This window comes from Hemitrygon akajei, chromosome 10, assembly GCF_048418815.1.
Source record: "Hemitrygon akajei chromosome 10, sHemAka1.3, whole genome shotgun sequence".
Lineage (NCBI taxonomy): Eukaryota > Metazoa > Chordata > Chondrichthyes > Myliobatiformes > Dasyatidae > Hemitrygon > Hemitrygon akajei.
The window spans coordinates 114,665,474-114,686,070 of record NC_133133.1 but is presented as its reverse complement, the minus strand read 5'-3'; the positions used below and the strand labels follow the sequence as shown (position 1 = coordinate 114,686,070).

At 41.4% G+C, this 20,597-nt stretch overlaps 1 protein-coding gene across 10 annotated transcripts in view; it reads right to left on the bottom strand.

Annotated features, from left to right (window-relative positions):
• ppp1r12a (protein phosphatase 1, regulatory subunit 12A) overlaps positions 1-20,597 on the bottom strand; it is a 238,327-nt gene that overhangs the window by 68,379 nt on the left and 149,351 nt on the right. For 6 of the 10 annotated variants that reach the window (XM_073058779.1, XM_073058782.1, XM_073058784.1 and 3 more), the window contains 2 exons: positions 17,645-17,668; positions 3,646-3,736 (listed from right to left, as the gene is read on the bottom strand). In XM_073058779.1, the coding sequence (XP_072914880.1) occupies positions 3,646-3,736; positions 17,645-17,668 (115 nt within the window). The remainder of the gene's footprint in view (positions 1-3,645; positions 3,737-17,644; positions 17,669-20,597) is intronic. The other 4 variants (XM_073058781.1, XM_073058785.1, XM_073058789.1 and 1 more) reach the window with 1 other exon arrangement.

Sequence of the window (20,597 nt, the reverse complement as noted above, 5' to 3'; positions counted from 1 at the left end):
AGACAAGTCGAACAGGTACTTTGGACCTGTCTTCACTAGGGAAGATGCAGACAATCTCCCAGATGTAATAGTGGCCAGAGGACCAAGGGTAACGGAGGAACTGAAGGAAATTCACATTAGGCAGACAATGGTGTTGGGCAGACTGGTGGGACTGAAGGCTGATAAATCCCCAGGGCCTGATGGTCTGCATCCCAGGGTACTTGAGGATGTGGCTCTAGAAATCGTGGACACATTGGTAATCATTTTCCAATGTTCTATAGATTCAGGATCAGTTCCTGAGGATTGGAGGATAGCTAATGTTATCCCACTTTTTAAGAAAGGAGGGAGAGAGGAAAAAACAGGGAATTATAGACCAGTTAGCCTGACATCAGTGGTGGGGAAGATGCTGGAGTCAATTATAAAAGATGAAATAGCGGCACATTTGGATAGCAGTAACAGGATCGGTCCGAGCCAGCATGGATTTATGAAGGGGAAATCATGCTTGACTAATCTTCTGGAATTTTTTGAAGATGTAACTATGAAAATGGACAAGGGAGAGCCAGTGGATGCAGTGTACCTGAACTTTCAGAAAGCCTTTGATTAGCTCCCACATGGGAAATTAGTGGGCAAAATTAGAGCACATGGTATTGGGGATAGGGTACTGACATGGATAGAAAATTGGTTGGCAGACAGAAAGCAAAGAGTAGGGATTAACGGATCCTTTTCAGAATGGCAGGCAGTGACTAGTGGGGTACCGCAAGGCTCAGTGCTGGGACCGCAGCCATTTACAACATACATTAATGATTTAGATGAAGGAATTAAAAGTAACATTAGCAAATTTGCAGATGACAAAGCTGGGTGGAAGTGTGAAATATGAGGAGGATGTTAGGAGAATTCAGGGTGACTTGGACAGGTTGGATGAGTGGGCAGATGCAGTTTAATGTGGATAAATGTGAGGTTATCCACTTTGGTGGCAAGAACAGGAAGGCAGATTATTATCTGAATGGTGTCAAGTTAGGAAAAGGGAAGTGCAACGAGATCTAGGTGTCCTTGTTCATCACTCACTGAGAGTAAGCATGCAGGTACAGCAGGCAGTGAAGAAAGCTAATGGCATGTTGGCCTTTATAACAAGGGGAGTTGAGTATCGGAGCAAAGAGGTCCTTCTGCAGTTGTACAGGGCCTTGGTGAGACTACACTTGGGAGTACTGTGTTCAGTTTTGGTCTCCAAATTTGAGGAAGGACATTCTTGCTACTGAGGGAGTGCAGAGTAGGTTCACGAGGTTAATTCCCGGATGGCGGGACTGTCATATTTTGAAAGATTGGAGCGACTGGACTTGTATACACTGGAATTTAGAAGGGTGAGAGGGGATCTGATTGAAACATATAAGATTATTAAGGGATTGGACACGCTAGAGGCAGGAAACATGTTCCCAATGTTGGGGGAGTCCAGAACCAGAGGTCACAGTTTAAGAATAAGGGGTAGGCCATTTAGAACAGAGTTGAGGAAAAACTTTTCCACCCAGAGAGTTGTGGATCTATGGAATGCTGTGCCTCAGAAGGCAGTGGAGGCCAATTCTCTGGATGCTTTCAAGAAAGAGTTAGATAGAGCTCTTAAAGATAGCAGAGTGAAGGGATATGAGGAGAAGGCAGGAACGGGGTACTGATTGTGGATGACCAGCCATGATCACATTGAATGGCGGTGCTGGCTCTAAGGGCTGAATGGCCTACTCCTGTACTTATTGTCTAAATACATGTTGATTCTGTCTCTTAACAACTAGCAACCTATGGATCTGTTTTGATTTAATTCAATTGTTAATTCGCCACAGCCTTCCAGAACAGAAAATTTGAGGACATTTTGCCTAATTTCAGTCCATAATAGCCTTCCCTTATTCTGAATGTCCTTCACTTTGAGATGTCAGCCAAGAGAAACATCCTGCCTGTCAAGCTCTGAGCTGTTTCAAATACACCCTCATTTTTTTGAAATTGAGAGAATAAGGGCATAACTTAATCAACCTTCACTCTCATGCCAAACACCATTCCAGGAACCTGTCCAGTAGATCTGTGCTGCATTCTATTTTGTACGTAAAGAGATCAAAGCTGTACACAATCTAGACAGACTCTCCAAAGATCGATGTAAATGAAAAAGACCCCTTTACTTTTGTACGCAGATCTTCTTGCAAAGTCACTTATTATTTGCAACACATTTAATCTGCTGAAGGAAGTCAGCATGCCCGGCAGCATCGATGGAGAGGAATAAATAGTTGACGTTTTGGGCCGAGACCCTTCAAAAGGATGAGAAAAGAAGGGGGAAAAGACCAGAACAAGGTGGGGAAAGGAGTAGTAGTACAAGCTAGCAGGTGATAGGTGAGACCAAGTGAGGGGAAAGGTGGATGGGCATGAGAGGGGGAAAATGTGAGAAGCTGGGAGGGGATAGATGGGAAAGGTTAAGGGCTAAAGAAGGAATCTGGACCATGCAAGAAAGGAAAAGAGGAAGGGCACCAAAGGGAGTGCTGGGCAGGTGAGGAGATAAGGAGAAAGAGGGAAGGCAGAATGGGGAATGGAGAGAAGGGGGTGGGGGGGAGTAATTACTGGAAGTTAGAGAAATTGATGTTGTTAAATTGGAGGCTGTGCACTAGTTTTCAATTATATGCACAAAGACACCCATGTTTCTGAAGATCAATGTTCCCCAGCCATTATCATTTATCTCTGCTTAATTTTGTGTTCCAAAGTGGCTTTCATATATTTCCATATGGTATACCCATGCACTTAACACACTTTCTTGAAGCCTCTTCACACCTTCCTCACCACTTCAATCTCTGTCAGAACAATGCTAGAGATTGTGATTAGTTCAAACCTTGGCATCAACCCCTGCAGTATCCAACTAATCACAGCCTGCTAACTTGATACAGAAACATGCATTCCACCATTTCCTTTTTGTTAACCAGTCTCAATCCAAGCCCCAATCATCCCCAATTTAATTCCTTCTGACCTTGTTCCATGTCAGAAGTTGAACAATCTCACTGCATCCATCTGAAAACCTAAATACACCACATAATCACAAGAGATTCTGCAGATGCTGGAGATGTTGAGCAACACACATAAAATACTGGAGGAACTCAGCAGGTCAGGCAGCATTCATGTAGGGAAATAAACAGTCAATGTTTCAGGCCGAGATCCTTCATCTGGTAAAGAAGGGGCAGAAGTCAGAATAAGCAAGTGGGAAGATTGGCTGGGGAACATTGATCTTCAGAAATATGGCAGGTTACACTTGAAGCCATGTGAGGGGAGAGAGGTGATGAAGTAAAAAGATTGGAGGTGATAGGTGTAATTGTACAGGGCTGAAGGAAGAATCTGACAGGAGAGAATAGTGGACCATGGAAGAAAGGTACGGAGAATCATCTTCATCTATTCACATCACACTCAAAGGATTCCAGCAGATGAGTCAAACATGATTTCTCATTCATTGATGCAGAATGACTTTGCTCAGTCCAATTATTCTTTCGGAGGTGATCTATAATGACATCATGATAGAAACTCACTGGCCTAAAACGGTATCTTCTGTACTTTTTCCCCATTGACCCTGCCTTAAGCAAATATTTCCAACATTTCCTTTTGAATTCATTGGAAACTTAATTGCAAATCCAGTTGAGGAAGTCTTCAACTTGCCTGTGTTGACCTTCTTGACTGCCTTGCTTGTCTTGACCTGGCTTTTCTCTGCGATTCAGATTCTTCATCCCGGACAGGAGTTAAATACGACCTGAAGCAGTAAATGTCAATGGGGTCAGAGAAATTACTAATATCTTGCAATCCAAGTACATTTAAGGGGAAGCAAACTCTGCTGAACTATCTTCTGTTATATCTAAAGTGCCTCTCGTTAAGTGTCATTCTATTTGTTCATAAATCCCAAGACTTTCAAAATAATTTCTTCTGTTACTACTAAAATAAACATGTGAATACAATTCTATCACAGACACAACTTAGCCTGTGCGCCAAAGGCAATGTTTGGAATTTAAACATGATTTTCACTTCTTACCAAAAAAAATCATTTTGATTTGAACAGACCAGACAATGGGCATTCTTGCTTTGCATACAAACACAATTAGAATAGAAAACAGAGCCAGGCATAATATTTACAATTAATCATTTAAGCTAAAGCTTGTCAGATGATTCATTGTGGAAGCAGCTTTCATTGGCAGTCCTCTGCATTACACATACTGCTAACATGCTTACAATAATTCATTGGGCACCAGATGCTATTAGTGCAGGACATTTACAGCACGGAGTCAAATTCATACATATAACCTCTAGCGGAAATGCGCATGCAGTCTTAATAATTAAAAGAGCAAAACAAAATTGGCAGAGAATGCCAGAAAATCAAGACGACTAACTTGGAGCCAGTCCACATTCTGGCCTTTCACAACTACTTTTTCTCCACACAGCAGCTAAAACAAATATACAATAATGAATTACAACTCTGATACAGTTAAAATTCTCAACCAAGGAGTCACCAGTGATGCATCTAACCTTTAAGCCCAGTTAACATACTTAAAATTACTTGTTGGCGATCAAACAGTTGTGCAAGGCCTTCCCAGATTATGGACAACTAGCTTACGGAAGCCCCATGCATACGAATGGGTGTCTGTGAGACTGCAGACTGGCAGAGCATCTTCTGCCAGTTGGGAAGGGGCATTCCTGAGTGTCTTCTCTCCACACCCACAACAGTCTGGGGGGGAGGTGGCAGAGGAGATGGACTGGGTCAGGCCAAGCACAACTGGAAGAACTGAGCAGACCCACTCACTATGAGCTGCACAGTAGCAAAGCGGTTAGTGCAACCACTTTACAGCGCCAGTGATCATCGATTGCGGTTCGATTCCCACTGCTGTCTGAAGGAATCTGTATGTTCTCTCCATGACTGAGTGGGTTTCCTTTAGGTGCATCCCACATTCCAACGATGTACAGGTTAGGGTTAGTGAATTGCGGGCATGCTGTGTTGGTGTAAAAAACACATGGCAACACATGGCTGCTCATCACAAACGAAGATGCCATTGACACATTTCACTATATGCTTCAATGTACAGCTAAGTCCCCGGGTTATGTACGAGTTCCGTTCCTGAGTCCGTCTTTAAGTCAGATTTGTACGCAAGTCGGAACAAGTACATTAGGTATTATTTAGCATTAGTTAGTCAAACGTTTGTCTTAGTATATAATTTATATTTAACCTTTCTATGCATATAAAACACTTAAGAAACGTATGTATTCCGATAATTAAACCACTGCATTGCTTAATAATAATTGTAGCTTTCATCGGGGCAGGGCCTTTCACATGCTCCATTATTCTCACTTTATCCGTTATCCTTTAAAATTGTTCCGATCGTTGACCAACTGTAGCCTAACGCTTTTCCAATGACCGATGGCGTTTAACCTCTTTCCAAACGCTTTATTATTTCCACTTTATTTTCAATCGCGATCGCTTCCTGTCAATGGAACAGAAACACTGCGGGCGGCGGGTCCCGAGCTGCGCCGGCTCCTGAGGTCCGCTAGGTCCTAAGGACCACCGCATTGAGACAGGCTAATTGGGGCTGTGCTGGGTTTGGGTATTTGATCCTCCACAATATTCCGCGTGGGAATTTAAACTGGAGGTGGCAGTGTTTTTTTAAAATGAGGTCGAGTTTCGAGCTCGACATCAACCCGGCACGGGACCGGTCTGTCACTGGATTGAACTCCAGCCCGGCGCTGATCTCACTGCGCCACCAGCCGACCAGAACGGGGGGGGGGGGGGGGGGGGGGGGGGGCGGGGTCAGGGTGAGTCTTACTAAGAAAAATTTAAGCCAATAAGTTAAACACTCAACAGAGTATCAACGGCAATGACTTAAAATGGCAGACGGCGTCGCGATCCGACTTAAAATGGCGGATGGCGGACGGTGTTCTCCTTCCTCGGTTCGTAAGTACCAGTTGCCCGTAAGTCGGACTTTCGTAACTCGGAGACTACCTGTATATAATAAATAACATTAAGCTTTATAACTGAATCAGTAAGGCCGGATGGTGGCCACTCTTCCCACACCTGCTCATTCTCCTGTCACTTGTTTCTCTAATCCTCTCCACAAGATTCTTCACTTCCAATTTGCAAACAGTTCAAGTTACAAACAATTCTCACGTGCAAAACCCTGTGGTATCCTGGTTACAGCCTGTATAAACATTTTTAAACCACTGTAAAATATCAAAATGAAGCCCTAACTTGTGACCTAGTTTATTCACACTCAACTTGAGCATAAAAAAGGCCACTAGCGCAGGTTCATAGTGAGAGACTGCTCACTGGAGGTGCCAAACTCTGAATACTTTGTTGAAAAAAGCACACATCATCTTCAGTTCCAAGGCTTCTCTCAACATGCAACACACATTCAAAAAAAAAATCCAGTTATGAGTATATCACTGTGGGAACCATTCCACTGTTTCCTGGTGCGTGTCAAAGCTAGTCTTAAAAAAATGCTGATATGCTTCTGTTACGAATGAGGAGCAACTCTGATGGGCAGAACGGTACAGAATCTCCAATGCCCCCCCCCCCCACTTTTTGAGAATCGCAAAATCGCTATTATTTCGGGTCTGATACCCAGGAAATGAGAGAGATACACAGCATGTCAGTAATGAGAGAGAGACAACACAAGGATACACAAAGGTGGAATGTCTCCTATTGACAAAGAGAGAGATTACTGCTATTGTCTCTTGGAGAAGGAATTGTGTATTGAGTACTGTTCTATTCATTGAAACCCCTCAGGGGGCAACCAGAGTGGTCTGGTTGAGGGATTGCATCATCCCAACCTGATTGACATCTGAGACCCCGTGAGTGGGGATAAAAGGAGGGTCTGGGGAACACCCCTCAGACGCACCAGGAGAGACGCTACAAGACCGGTGGGGGCTTGTGTGTGTGTCCACCCTTACCTGGGTGACGAGTCCTCCACAGAACGGTCTAGCTAAAGGACGGAGACGGATCAAGATCGTAAATGGAAAGTCAGCAAGTTTTTCTCTCTCTCTCCCCCCAACAATTGCAACACAGTGATCAACAACGACTGCAGCCTGTATGAACTGAACTGAACTTTAGATTTCCATCGGACAATTCATTATCCCCTAGACAATGATAGAGCTTATTTCTTATTGATTATTATTATACCCGCACTTTTAGGTTTAGTATTGATGACGTATATTATCTGTATATTTGCATTGATATTATTTGTGTATTTTTACTAATAAATACTGTTAAAAATAGTATCATCAGACTTCAACGGATACTCCTATCTTTGCTGGTAAGACACCCAGTTACGGGGTTCGTAACACTTCCTTTTGTTCTTCATTGTTTCTATTGATAATATTGTATTGTTACAATACAAAAATTGTAAAGCATTTGGAATTTTTGCAGACAGTACATAAATGAAACTATGGAATACATTAAGGAGCGTGAACAAAACTAAAGTTAGAGGGATTCAGAAGGAAACACTCAGAAGGCAGATACAGAAGCCTCGGGTTCCACACCAACAGGTTCAGGAACAGATTTTACATACACCTCAACCAGCAAGCTCCTGAACCAGTATGGATAACTTCACTTACCCCAACACTGAACTGATTCCACCACCTCGGGACTCCCATTCAAGGACTCCACAATTCCTCTTCTCAGTATTATTTCTTACTTATTCATCTATTATTACCTTGTTTTTCTTTTTGTATTTGCACAATTTGTTGTGTTTTGCACATCGGTTGTTTGTCCGTCTTTGTGTGTAGTTTTACATTGATTCTATTTTTTTTTGTACTTACTGTGAATACCCACAAGGAAATGAAACTCAGGGTTGTATATGATGACACATGTATTTTGATAATAAATTTACTTTGAACTTTGATGACTTCAGTGAGAACTAACTCAAAAGTAGACAGTTGTGGCATCTGGAGGCAAAAACCAGAATTCAAATAGAAAGTTCAAATTTACTATCAAAATATGTATGCCATACACAACCTTCATTTTTTTGTAGGCACCTACAGAACAAAGAAACACAATAGAATCCATGAAAAACCACAAAGACCGATAAATAAATATCCAATGTGCAAAAGAGAACAAATCACACAAATAGTAAAAAGTAAATAAATGTGGCTCAGAAGAGGAGAGGGAGCTGTAATGATAAGGGATTCTCTGGTTAGGGGAACAGAAAAGAGTTTCTGTGGATGAGAATGGGATTCTTGAATGGTTTGTTGCCTCCCAGGTGCCAGGATCCAGGATATCTCAGTTCGAGTTCACAGCATTCTTAAGTGCAGTCAGAGGTCATGGTCCATATCGGTACCAGTTACATGGATAGGATGGGTGACAAGGTCCTGCCAAGCAAGTTTAAGGAGTTACAGTTGCAAGAAAAAGTTTGTGAACCATTTGTAATTACCTGGTATTTTGCATTAATTACTCATAAAATGTGGTCTGATCTTCACCTAAGTTACAATAATACAAACACAATCTGCCTAAACTATTAACACAGAAACAATTGTATTATTCCTTGTCAATACTGAGTACACCATTTAAACAATCGCAGTCTAGGTTCAAAAAAAAGTATTTGAACCTCTAGGACAATGCCTTCTACAAAAGTTATTTGGAGTCAGGTGTCCCAATCAATGAGATGACATTGGAGTGTGGGTTGTAGAGGTGCCCTGCTCTATAAAAAAGATACACAAAGTCATGTTACTGACAGAGCCTGCTCTTCTCAAGAAAGATCTGTTTATGTGCACTTGCCTTGATCAAAACAACTTTCAGAGGACCTCAAAAGAATTGTAGAGACGCATGAAGCTGGAAAAGGCTATAAAAGCATTTCTAAAGACCTGAGTGTTCATCAGTCCACAGTAGGAGAAAATGTCTACAATTGGAGGAAATTCAGTACTGTTGCTACTCTCCATAGGAATGGGTGTCTTGTAAAGATCACACTAAGAGCGCAATGTGCAATGCTGAAGGAGGGGAAAAAGAACCGAAGGATAACAGCAAAAGGCCTGCAGAAATCTCAAAAACTTAAAAGTCTCTGTTCATGTGTTCACTATAAGAAAAACACTGAACAAGAATGGTGCTGATCGAAGGACACCACAGAGGAAGCCACTGGCTCTTAAAAAGTGTTTAAATTGCTGCACATCTCAAGATTGCAAAAGACCACCTGGATGTTCCACAACACCTCTGGAACAATGTTCTGTGGGCAGATGAGACAAAAGTTGAACTTCTTGGCAGGTACGTACACCGCGCTGTCTTTGGAGGGAAAAGGGTACTGCACACCAACACCAAAACCTCATCCTAACAGTGAAGATGGTGTAAGGAGTATCATGGTTTGGGGCTGCTTTGCTGCCTCAGGGCTTAGACAGCTTGCAATCACTGAGGAAAGAATGAAATCAAAATTGTAAAAAGACATTTTACAGGAGAATGTCAGGGTAGCAGTCTGTCACCTGAAGCTTAACAGAAGTTGGATAATACAACAAGACAATGATCCAAAACACAAGAGCAAATCAACAACAGAATGATTTAAAAAGAAGAAAATTCTTGTTTTGGAATACTGTAGTCAAGTCAGAGTCCAGACCTTAACCCAATTGAGATGCCATGGCATGACTTGAAGAGGGCTGTTCATGCAAGGTATCCGAGAAATATTGATGAACTGAAACAGTTTTGTATGGAGGAGTGGTCTAAAATTCCTCTTTGCTGTTAAGCAAGTCTGATCAGCAGTGACAAGAAACATTTGATGGAGGTTATTGATGCCAAAGGATGTTCTACCGGTTATTAACTACAAGGGTTTACATACTTTTGTTCACAGCCTGGATTGTGAATGATTAAACAATGCCTACAATAAAGATATGAAAAATGCAAAAAAGTGGACTACTTGACAGATAGACCTCAGTATGTGCGGTTGGGAGACTGTAGGTCTGACACGGTGGTTAGCAGCACAGGGGCGCCGCAGGGAACCGTACTCTCTCCGGTCCTGTTCATCAGACTTCCAATATAACTCAGAGTCCTGCCATGTGCAGAAGTTTGCTGATGACACGGCCATAGTGGGGTGTGTCACGAATGGACAGGAGGAGGAGTATAGGAAACTGATACAGGACTTTGTGATATGGTGCAACTCAAACTACCTGCGTCTCAATATCACCAAGACCAAGGAGATGGTGGTGGACTTTAGGAGATCTAGGCCTCATATGGAGCCAGTGATCATTAATGGAGAATGTGTGGAGCAGGTTAAGACCTACAAGTATCTGGGAGTACAGTTAGACGAGAAGCTAGACTGGACTGCCAACACAGATGCCTTGTGCAGGAAGGCACATAGTCGACTGTACTTCCTAAGAAGGTTGGCGTCATTCAATGTCTGTAGTGAGATGCTGAAGATGTTCTATAGGTCAGTTGTGGAGAGCGCCCTCTTCTTTGTGGTGGCGTGTTGGGGAGGAAGCATTAAGAAGAGGGACGCCTCACGTCTTAATAAGCTGGTAAGGAAGGAGGGCTCTGTCGTGGGCAAAGTACTGGAGAGTTTAACATCGGTAGCTGAGCGAAGGGCGCTGAGTAGGCTACGGTCAATTATGGATAACTCTGAACATCCTCTACATAGCACCATCCAGAGACAGAGAAGCAGTTTCAGCGACAGGTTACTATCGATGCAATGCTCCTCAGACAGGATGAAGAGGTCAATACTCCCCAATGCCATTAGGCTTTACAATTCTACCGCCAGGACTTAAGAACTTTTTAAAAGCTATTATTAATGCTTTTTGAGATAGTGATTTAGATGCATATCATATTTTCTTACTGAGTTAAGTATTGTATGTAATTAGTTTTGCTACAACAAGTGTATGGGACATTGGAAAAAAGTTGAATTTCCCCATGGGGATGAATAAAGTATCTATCTATCTGTTTGTGTTATTAGTTTAGACAGATTGTGTTTGTCTATTGTTCTGACTTAAATGAAGATAAAAATAATAGATAAACAATAGACATTTTGAGTAATTAATGCAGAAAACCAGGTAATTGCAAAGGCTTCACAAACTTTTTCTGGCAACTGCAAGTGCTAAGTTAAAGGACAGAAAATCCTCAGGTTTGTGACCTCAGGATTCCTATCCATCCCACATGCTAGTGAGGCCAGAAATAGGAAGTTCATACAGCATAACACTTAGCTAAGGATTTGGTGCAGGAGGGAGGGCTTCAGATTTTTGGAACATTGGGCTCTCTTCCATGGAAGTTGGGACCTGTCCAGAAAGGATAAAGTGGAAGGGGCGAGGGGCTAATAATATCTTAGTGGGAGGGTTTGCCAGTGCTGTTGCAAGGGAATGAGAATTACAGCACTAGAACAGATAACGAGATAATGGAGTAGTTGTGGAGAAAGATGTTGCTAAGCCTATAAACAAAGTCAGGAATTGAAATGAAGACACAAATATTCTGAGTTGCATATATTTCAATGCAAGGAAAATTGTAGGAAAGATGGATGAGCTTAGGGCATGGATCAGCACCTGGAGTTATGACATTGCAGCCATGTGTGAGACAGTTGCAGGAGCAGCAGGACTGGCAGATCTGGGGTACCGTTGATTTAGAAGCAACAGAGTGGGAGTAATAAAGAGGGAGGGGCGGAGTTACTAATTAGGGAAAATGTCACAGGAATGCTCAGTCATGAGACTGGAGAGCTCGTTTAGTGAAGCTTTATGGGTAGAACCGAAAAATAAGAAAAGTAAGACCACATTAATGGGATTATATGATAGACCACCCAACTGTAAGCAGGAGTTAGGAGAGCAAATTTGCAGAGATCACAGATTTTTGTAAGAAACAAGATTGTGATAGTAGCTGATTTTAATTTTCCACATATTGACTGGGACCCTCCATACTGTAAAAGGACTAGATGGGATAGAGTTTGTCAAATAAGTTCAGGAAAATTTCCTTAATCAGTACTCAAAAGTCCCAACTACAGAGAGAGTGATACTAGAACTCCTACTCAGGAATGGGACAGGGTAGGTGACAGAAGTTTGTGATAGGTCTGGTCTGTGGGTTGAGATTCTAAATTGGAGAAAGGCCAATTTTGATGGCATCAGAAAGCATATAGCAAGTGTAGATTGGGACAGGTTGTTTTCGGGCTAAGGTGTACTTGGTAATTTCAAATGTGAAATTTTGAGAGTACAGAGCTTTATACTCCTGTCAGAATAAAAGACCAGAATGACAGGTTTAGGGAAACTTGGTTTTCAAGAGATATTGAGGCCCTGGTTAAGAAAAAAGAGGTGCATAGCAGGTATAGGCAAGCAGCAACAAACAAAGTACTTCAGTATTAGAAATGCAAAGAAATACTTAAGGGAATCAGAAGGGCTAAAAGACATGAGGTTACTCAAGCAGACAAGGTGAAGGAGAATCCCAAGGGTTTCTACAGATATTTTGAGAGCAAAATGGTAGCAAAGGATGAAATCAGTCCTCTGGAAGCTTAAAGTGGCAATGTATGCATGGAGGCTGAAAGAGATGGGTAAGAGCTTAAAAAGATTTTTTGCATCTGTATTTACTTGGGAGATGGACACAGAGTCCATAGAGTTGAGGCAATGCAGCAGCAAGGTCACCGACCCACTACAGATTACAGAGGAGGATGAGGCCCTTGCTCTCCTGAGGCAAATTAGGGTTGATAAAACACCCAAGGCCTGACAGTTTTCCCTCAGACTCTGTTGGAAGCTAGTGCAGAAATTGCAGGGGTGCTAGCAGAGATATTTGACACATCCTTAGCCTCGGGAGAGGTGCCAGAGGATTGAAGAACAGTTAATGTTATTCTGCTGTTTAAGAAAGGCTCTAAAAATAAACCAGGAAATTATAGGCTGGTGAGCCTGACATCAGTGGTGGGAAAGTTACTGCAAGGTATTCTAAGGGACCAGATACATGAATACTTGGGATAGACCTGGACTGATCAGGGATTGTCAGCATGGCTTTGTGCATGAACAGCCACTACCACTTATGTAAATGAAAGTAATTGAATGGGAGGTGAACCAGAGGTTTGGAAGGACCTTTGCTAATACAAGGAGGAATAATTTTATGGTGATTGGAGCAAAGTACGGGAGGGTGAGGGGAAAATGTCAGAGGTATGCTTTTTTTAAAAACACTGATAGTGATTGCTGCATGCAATGCCCTGCACAGGGTAGTGGTAGAGGCAGATACAGCAAAATCAGTATACAGTATTACAATCTGATTGAAAAAGTACAGAGAAAACTTACAAGGTCGTTGCTGGTAATTGGGGACTTGTGTTGAAGGAAAAGTTTTAATAGGATGAATAGGACTTCATTCTTTAGAACACAGAAGATTGAAGAGAGATTTGATAGAGATATACAAAATTATGATGGTTATAGATTGGATAAGAGGGTGAATACAAGCAGGCTTTTTCCCACTGAGGTTGGGTGAGACCAGTACTGGAGGGCATGGGTTAAAGGTGAAAGGTGTTAGTTCAGGGCAACTTCATTACACAGAGGGTAATGAGTGTGGAACAAGCTGACAGCGCAAGTGGTGGGTGCAGGGTCGATTTCAACATTAAGAGAACTTTGGATAGGTACACGGATGGGAGGGGTACGGAGGGCTATGGTCCTGGTGCAGGTTGATGGGACTAAGCAAATTAATGGCCCAGCACAAACTAGATGGGCTGAAGTGTTCTATGACTTAATGACTAAATAATACATAGAACATAAGCTGCGAAGTCCCTGAAAATTAAGCTAGTCTGTGGAGTCAGTTTAGCATGGGCGCAAGTGAAGCCGGTTTAGGAGCCCAATGGCTGCAGGACAACAATTGCATAAGTTCCTGAAGGCAGTATATTTTCAATCTAGTTTCACCAAGAAATCGAGTTATTTGCTCTCAACTGCTTTATTTGGCTGCATTCATAATTCCTCAAAGGTGCTGCCACACCCAGAAGGCAACATTGAAGCTTTGACTGTAGAATGACAATATTTCTGACTCGTGAATGGAAGATAATTACTGCCTTGAACTCTGTCCTTTGGCATTCAGAGATATTAATGTTAAATTATCAGTGTCAAAGTTCCTTGGGAAGATACTATTGATTAGAAACAACTTAACCTGTCACACAAGTGGGTCAGTTTTCTTATTCTGTTTAGAGCAGTCAGATTCCTGTAAAACATTCTGTTCAAGCCTATCTAATTTTAGTGGGGTTAAGACCATATCACTATTTGAAGAATCATTTTGGGTTCTTCTATTGGAGATAATTTAATAAAAATAAAATCCTCATTCCTCCTCAATTCATCAAGAAGGCACAGCAGCATCTACAATTCGAGGAGATTAAGGCGTGCAAGGCTGCCCACCCGCATTCTAATAACTTTCTACGTGAGCACTATTGAGCATCCCCAGTCTGGCTGTATCATTGTGTGGCACAGAAAGTGTAAGGCATCAAACCACAAGACCCCAAAAAAAACCACTGAGAGGGGTACTGGGGTCTACTATTAGTGATATTTACCAGGAGCATTGTATTTGAAGGGCTTGAAGCGTTGTTAGGGTCCCGAACACCCATCCCAAAATCTCCTTGACCCACTACTGTCAGGAAGCATCAGGACCAGGGCTGCCAGACTGGGTAACAGCCTCTTCCCTCAGGCTGCGAGACTATTGAATACCCTGCCTTCACTGAGGTCTTGTCACTAGGACACTGATCTGTTTACTGTACTGTTTACCTGTGTTGCAAACTTTGGATAATATTTTATGAACTTATTTACAGTAATATATTGTTTTTGTATACTGTATACGATAAATGTTTTGTGGGTGCAATGTGGTCAGAAGGAACAATCTTTGGTTGTATATATGCACAGTCAGATGACAATAGACTTGAACTTTAATCCTTCATCTGTCGCAAACCCTTTTTCTTGCCTTTGGTACATGAAACTAAGTTTAGTCACTTACAAATTATTCCATTCAGTCACAGGATATCAGCTTTTATTGCGCACTTCAAACTGTAATGACAGGTTAGAAAGTGCAGAGGCCAGAGTGAGCAAGGGCAGCACATTTCCTTTCCTGGGAGGCAATGAACCCAATGGGCTTTTACAACAACTGAGTGCAGGTGACCCCTGCATTGTAAGGGAAGGGTAACTGTAGTCCAAGAAAATTTAAAACCATTTTTTGTAATGTAAAGCTGTGTCATCCCTGCTTGTGGCAAGAAATGTCAGTTAAAAAGAAATATGTCTACTTTATTTCCAGATAAATTTTGTAAGAGTGAATTTATCTTCCATGTTACAGATATTTCTGCTGGTGAATTCTGCAAGGATTAATTTCTGTTATTGGAACTGCTGTAATGTAGGGTAGAGCATCAGGAGATGGAAAATGAGTTCCCCCACCCCTCAGATTTCATTCTGAACTGATTTCTCTTCACCACCTTTACCACCAAAAGATATTGATCCGGAGCACTTCATAAGCAGGGCCCTAAGCATTCTCAACAACCCCCTCTCATCAGCACAACAATCTCTTCGACTTCCTACCATCGGGCAGGATGATAGCCTAAAATTAAGACAAGAACTGTTAGGAAGGGCCACCACCCAGGTCTCATCACGTATGAAATATTGGTAGCACTGAACTGTTTACTTTTTGAACTTGCATTGTAAATGCACCTTTTGTTAATTTTTTGTGGTAATATTACTTTGTGTTGTGTGTGAGTTATGTGCAACTTGATTCAGAGGTACACTGGTTCATTTGGCAGTATGCATGTGTATGGATTAATGACAATAAGCTGAACTTGAATTTATTCACTCTAATGCAAAATACAGCTTATAAACCTTAGGTTTGAGCTCATCTCGTAGTTCCAGTGCCACACACTTACAAGACCATAAGACATGGGAGCAGAATTAGGCCTTTCAGCCCATCGAGTCTGCTCTGCCATTCTGTCATGGCTGATTTGTTTAGAAAATAGTCTATTCCCTCTACCAAAGTGCATGACCATACACTTCCCAGCATTATCTTCTATCTCAAACAAGAGCATTTTGTGTGTTGCATTATCTTCCATCTGCTGCTTCATTGCTCATTCTCCCAATCTGTCCAAGTCCTTCTGTATACTCACTGCTTCCTCAACACTGACCCTCCACTTATCTTTGTATCGCCTGCAACCTTGGCCACAAAGTCATCAATTCCCTCATCTGGATCATTGATATATAATGTGAAAAGAAGTGATCCTGATACTGAGCCGGAAACGTCAACTGTACTTATTTTCCCCCATAGATGCTGCCTGGCCTGCTGAGTTCCTCCAGCATTTTGTGTGTTGCTCATATTTGCAGTATCTGCAGTTTGTGATGCCGATACTGATACCTGTAGCACATCACTCATCAGCAGCAGCCTATCAGAACAGCCCCCCTCTATACATCATATATATCCTTATCATATATTCAGAACTACAGCTTGTAACCAAGGTGAAATGCAGCTCAAAGCTCACCACTGTCAAAATACTACCCCATCTGCAACTTGAGTGTAATTGAAGTTGGAACACAACTACAGCTGAGGAGTTAAGAGATTTGGCAGTCTGCTGACATAGGGCATTGGCCAGACTGCATTCGGAGCATTGAGAGTAATTTTACTCCCCAAGTTAAGAAATGATGTGCTGGTATTGGGGAGGGTTCACAGGAGTTTCACAAAAATTATCCTGGAAATGAAAGGGTTAATGTGTGAGAAGCATTTGATGGCTCTGGACCTGTACTCCCAGTTTAGAAAAAAAGACAAGCATCTCATTGAAACCCATCAAATTTTGAAAGGACTAGATGCAGTGGATGTTGAAAGGATGTTTCCAGTAGTGTGAGATCTAGGACCAGAAGGCACACCCTAAGAATACAAGGACATTCCTTTGGAAAAGAGATGAGGTCATCACCACAGACAGCTGTGGAGACCAGGTCATTGAGTATATTTAAAGCAGAAATTGACAGATTCTTGATTAGTAATGGTGTCAGAGGTTATAGAGAGAAGGTAGGATAATGCTGAGAGGGGAAATAAATCAGCCATGATCGAATGGTTTAGCAGAGTCAATAGATCAGGCATCCTTGTATTCTTAGGCTGTGCCTTCTGCTCCTGTTGTCTTAATGAACATTGGCATGAATATTTTTAAATAAGATATTCATCACTTCAAACTGTTTCCTTCATCATTGACAAAACACAGACAACTTCCACGTCGTCAGAAACCAGGGAAACAGCAGTAAAATATCAGCACTCCAAAGAGGCTGAGAAAGTTTCAACACTTCAAGGAAACCAAACCTGAAATGTTAATGCCAAAAATAATCAGTGAAGCAAAGGATACTACTGAAACAATGAGAACATTGCTCATTTAAGTCATGCTGGGCGTTTGAAAACCAACCTGCAAGTTAAAGATGCTTAATGTGAAAATGAAACCAAACATGCAGCTTGAAGTTCCATCTCAATCATTTGTCACAGACACATGATAATATTGAAGCAGGTGCTAAATTACAGTTGTCATTTATATGGGAGTCCAACTTTTAATTACACAAGCTATAAATTTCAAACAATGCTTCAGGTTAGCCATAACTGAAGAATGGTTAATGAAAAAGGAGCCTTTATCACACCCACTGCTTTCCTTCATTAAGTACTTGATTAACTGAATATGTTCATTTCTGGTTAGATTCTAAAACTGAGTTCATGAGTCACAAGCCAGCATTCAGTCACAAAATCATGCAGTTTTCAGCTCACCTAATCTTGATAGGAATCAATTGTCTGATAAAAGAAATGTAGTTTTGTTGAAAATTCAGAACAGAATTACAACTCAATATTTATATTCAGCCTTGATTTATTAAAGAATATATGGGGGAAAAAAGGAATAAAAAGACAAGGGAAATACAGGAGGAAGAAAGTAATGAGACAGGATAAAAAGGACAATTTCAGAGAAAGAAAACGCTGGCTTTAAAGGATTTCAATCACTAAAAGTCCTGAAGGAAGTTCTGTCCATTTCTCAAATAAGAAACAAGTAGCTGCTTATAAGCTAATTTTCATGGCATTTATTTCTACTCTGTATTTATGGCTCAGTCAATAAACCTGACCAACCAACACATTTACAACATGGAATACTGTGGCACAGTACAAGCCGTTTGGCCCACCAAATTGTGTGACCCACTCCAAGGTCAATCTAACCCTTCCCTCCTACATAGCTCACCATTTTTCTATCATCCATGTACTTAAGAGTCTCTTAAATCTCTCAAACATTTCTGCCTCCAGCACCAGCCCTGGCAGCCAGTTCTGTTCACTCACCATTCTCTAAAAATCTCCCTCTGACACGTCCACTATACTTTTCTCTAATTACTTTAAAAAATATGCTCCCTCACATTCATCATTTACACGTAGGAATAAAGTCTCTAGCTGTCCACTATGATTATCTTACAGACCTCTATCAAATCACCTCTCATCCTCTTTCATTTCAAAGAGAAAAGGTAGCATTGATGAAGGCACGGAGCCTACAGTAGGTCTTGGACAGATTGGGAGAATAGGCAAAGAAGTGGCCAATATCACAGTGTGGGGAAGTGCACAATCATGCACTTTGGTAGGAAGAAATAAAAGTGTAGCCTATTTTCTAACCCAGGAGAAAATTCAAAAATCAGAAGTGCAAAGGGACTTAGGAGATCTTGTGCAGGATTCCCTAAAGGTTAACTTGCAGATTGATTGAGTAAGGTAAGGAAGGCAAATGCAATGTCAGCACTTATTTCAAGATGAGAATATAAGAGCAAGGATGTGATTCTGAGGATTTATTAGACAATGGTCAGACCAAATGAGAGCAGTTTAGGGCCCTTTACCCAAGATGTTGCCACTGGACAGATTCCAGAGTAGGTTCACAATAATGATTCCAGGAATGAAAGGGTTAATGTATGAGCAGCATTTCATAGCACTGGGCTTGTACTTGCTGGAGTTTAGAACAATGAGGAAGGATCTCATTGAAGCCCATCAAATATTCAAAGGCCTATATAGAATGGATGTGGGGAGGATGTTTCCTATAGTGGGGGAGTCTAAGACCAAAAGGCACAACCTCAGGAAAGAAGGACATCTATTTAGAACAGAGATGAGAAAGAATCTTTGCCAGAGTTGTAAATCTACAGAATTCATTGCCAGATATGGCTGTGGAGGACAAGTCATTGAGTATATTTAAAGTGGAGGTCGATAGGTTCTTGGCTAGTCAGGGCATCAAAGATTACGGGGAGACGGCAGGAGAATGGGGTTGACAGGGATAATAAATCAGCCATGATAGAATGGCGGTCAGACTTGATGGGCCAAGAGGCCTAATTCTGCTTCTATGTCTTGTGGTCTTATCTAGGAGACTGCTCTTGAAAAAGCCAAAAGCAAATATTATCGAACCAGGTTTATTACTCTGAAATAAACCAAAGCCATCTCCATTTTTGCGAGGCCCAAATCAATTTAGTGGCAGTTTCCCTCTGAATTATAGTTTAGTAAGCTCTGTGAATCAGCACTTGAGTGAATAGCAGAAATTAAAATTATGTCTGACCCTACATCTCATTCCAACATCACTTTGTTTCAAATAGCTTTATCATTCCTGATTCTCCAACACCAACATATGGGTCTTCAATCTTTTGCTCACATTTGGACCATGGTTATAGTGAGGGCTTGAGTGAAGAAGTCTAAGCAGAACCAAATCTGATCTTGTCTGACATGTCAAGAGACATGATTAAAAAAACTGAGAAATCCAAGGGTTGCTGTCTCCTATTTACATTTCATTGGCTAGCCACAGTTGAGCTATTACCACATTGGAAGATAAGACATGGGTCATTGGTTTTATATATTACCATGTTCTAAAATATTCCATGCTCCAATGATACTTTAATTCTTCCTCTACCAATCACATTATATGGGAAGCTGACATCTTAAAGCAGAACTAATTCTAATACAGGCATTTCAGATACAAGCCATTAAGTTGTATTCTAAACACAAGAGATTCTGCAGATCCTGGAAATCCAAAGTAACACACACAAAGTGCTGGAGGAATTCTGAAATAAGTTTGTATTTCCATGAGTACATGTGTTCCCTCCGGGCATTCAGGTCTCACCCCACAGTCCAAAGATGTACTGGTTACCAGGTTAATTGGTCATTGTAAATTGCCTCGTGATGAGGCTTGGGTCAAACAGGTGGGTTGCTGGGTAGTGCTGCTCATTGGGGTGGGAAGGGTCTGATCCACCTGCATGTCTAAATAAACTAAAATAAATAAACTCAGCAAGTCAGGCACCATCTGTGGAGAGAAAAAGAGAGCTTAGGTCTCAAGACAAGACCCATCAGTTGGCTTGAAACATCAGCTCTTTATTTCTATCCATAGATGCTGCTGGCATGCTGCGTTACTCCAGCATTTTTGTGTCCTTGACCCTAAATTGTATTATACTCATTATTGGTAACTTGTTTTCTCCCTTTAAGGTTATCTTGAAGACTGAGTTTAATAATGACAATTATCTGCAACCGATTTGCTGATACTCACTACTATGATGCAGTTTAAATGATAAACCTAAGATAATGAAAATCATTTAAACTCATCACTCACCAGCTTGAAGTGGTTCAACAACCACCAAGTAGGGAATAAAACAACTGTAAATGGGAGGATTGTTTAAAGAAAAGGAGTAAATTTGAACCAAGTTCAATGATCAGGAAAGACATC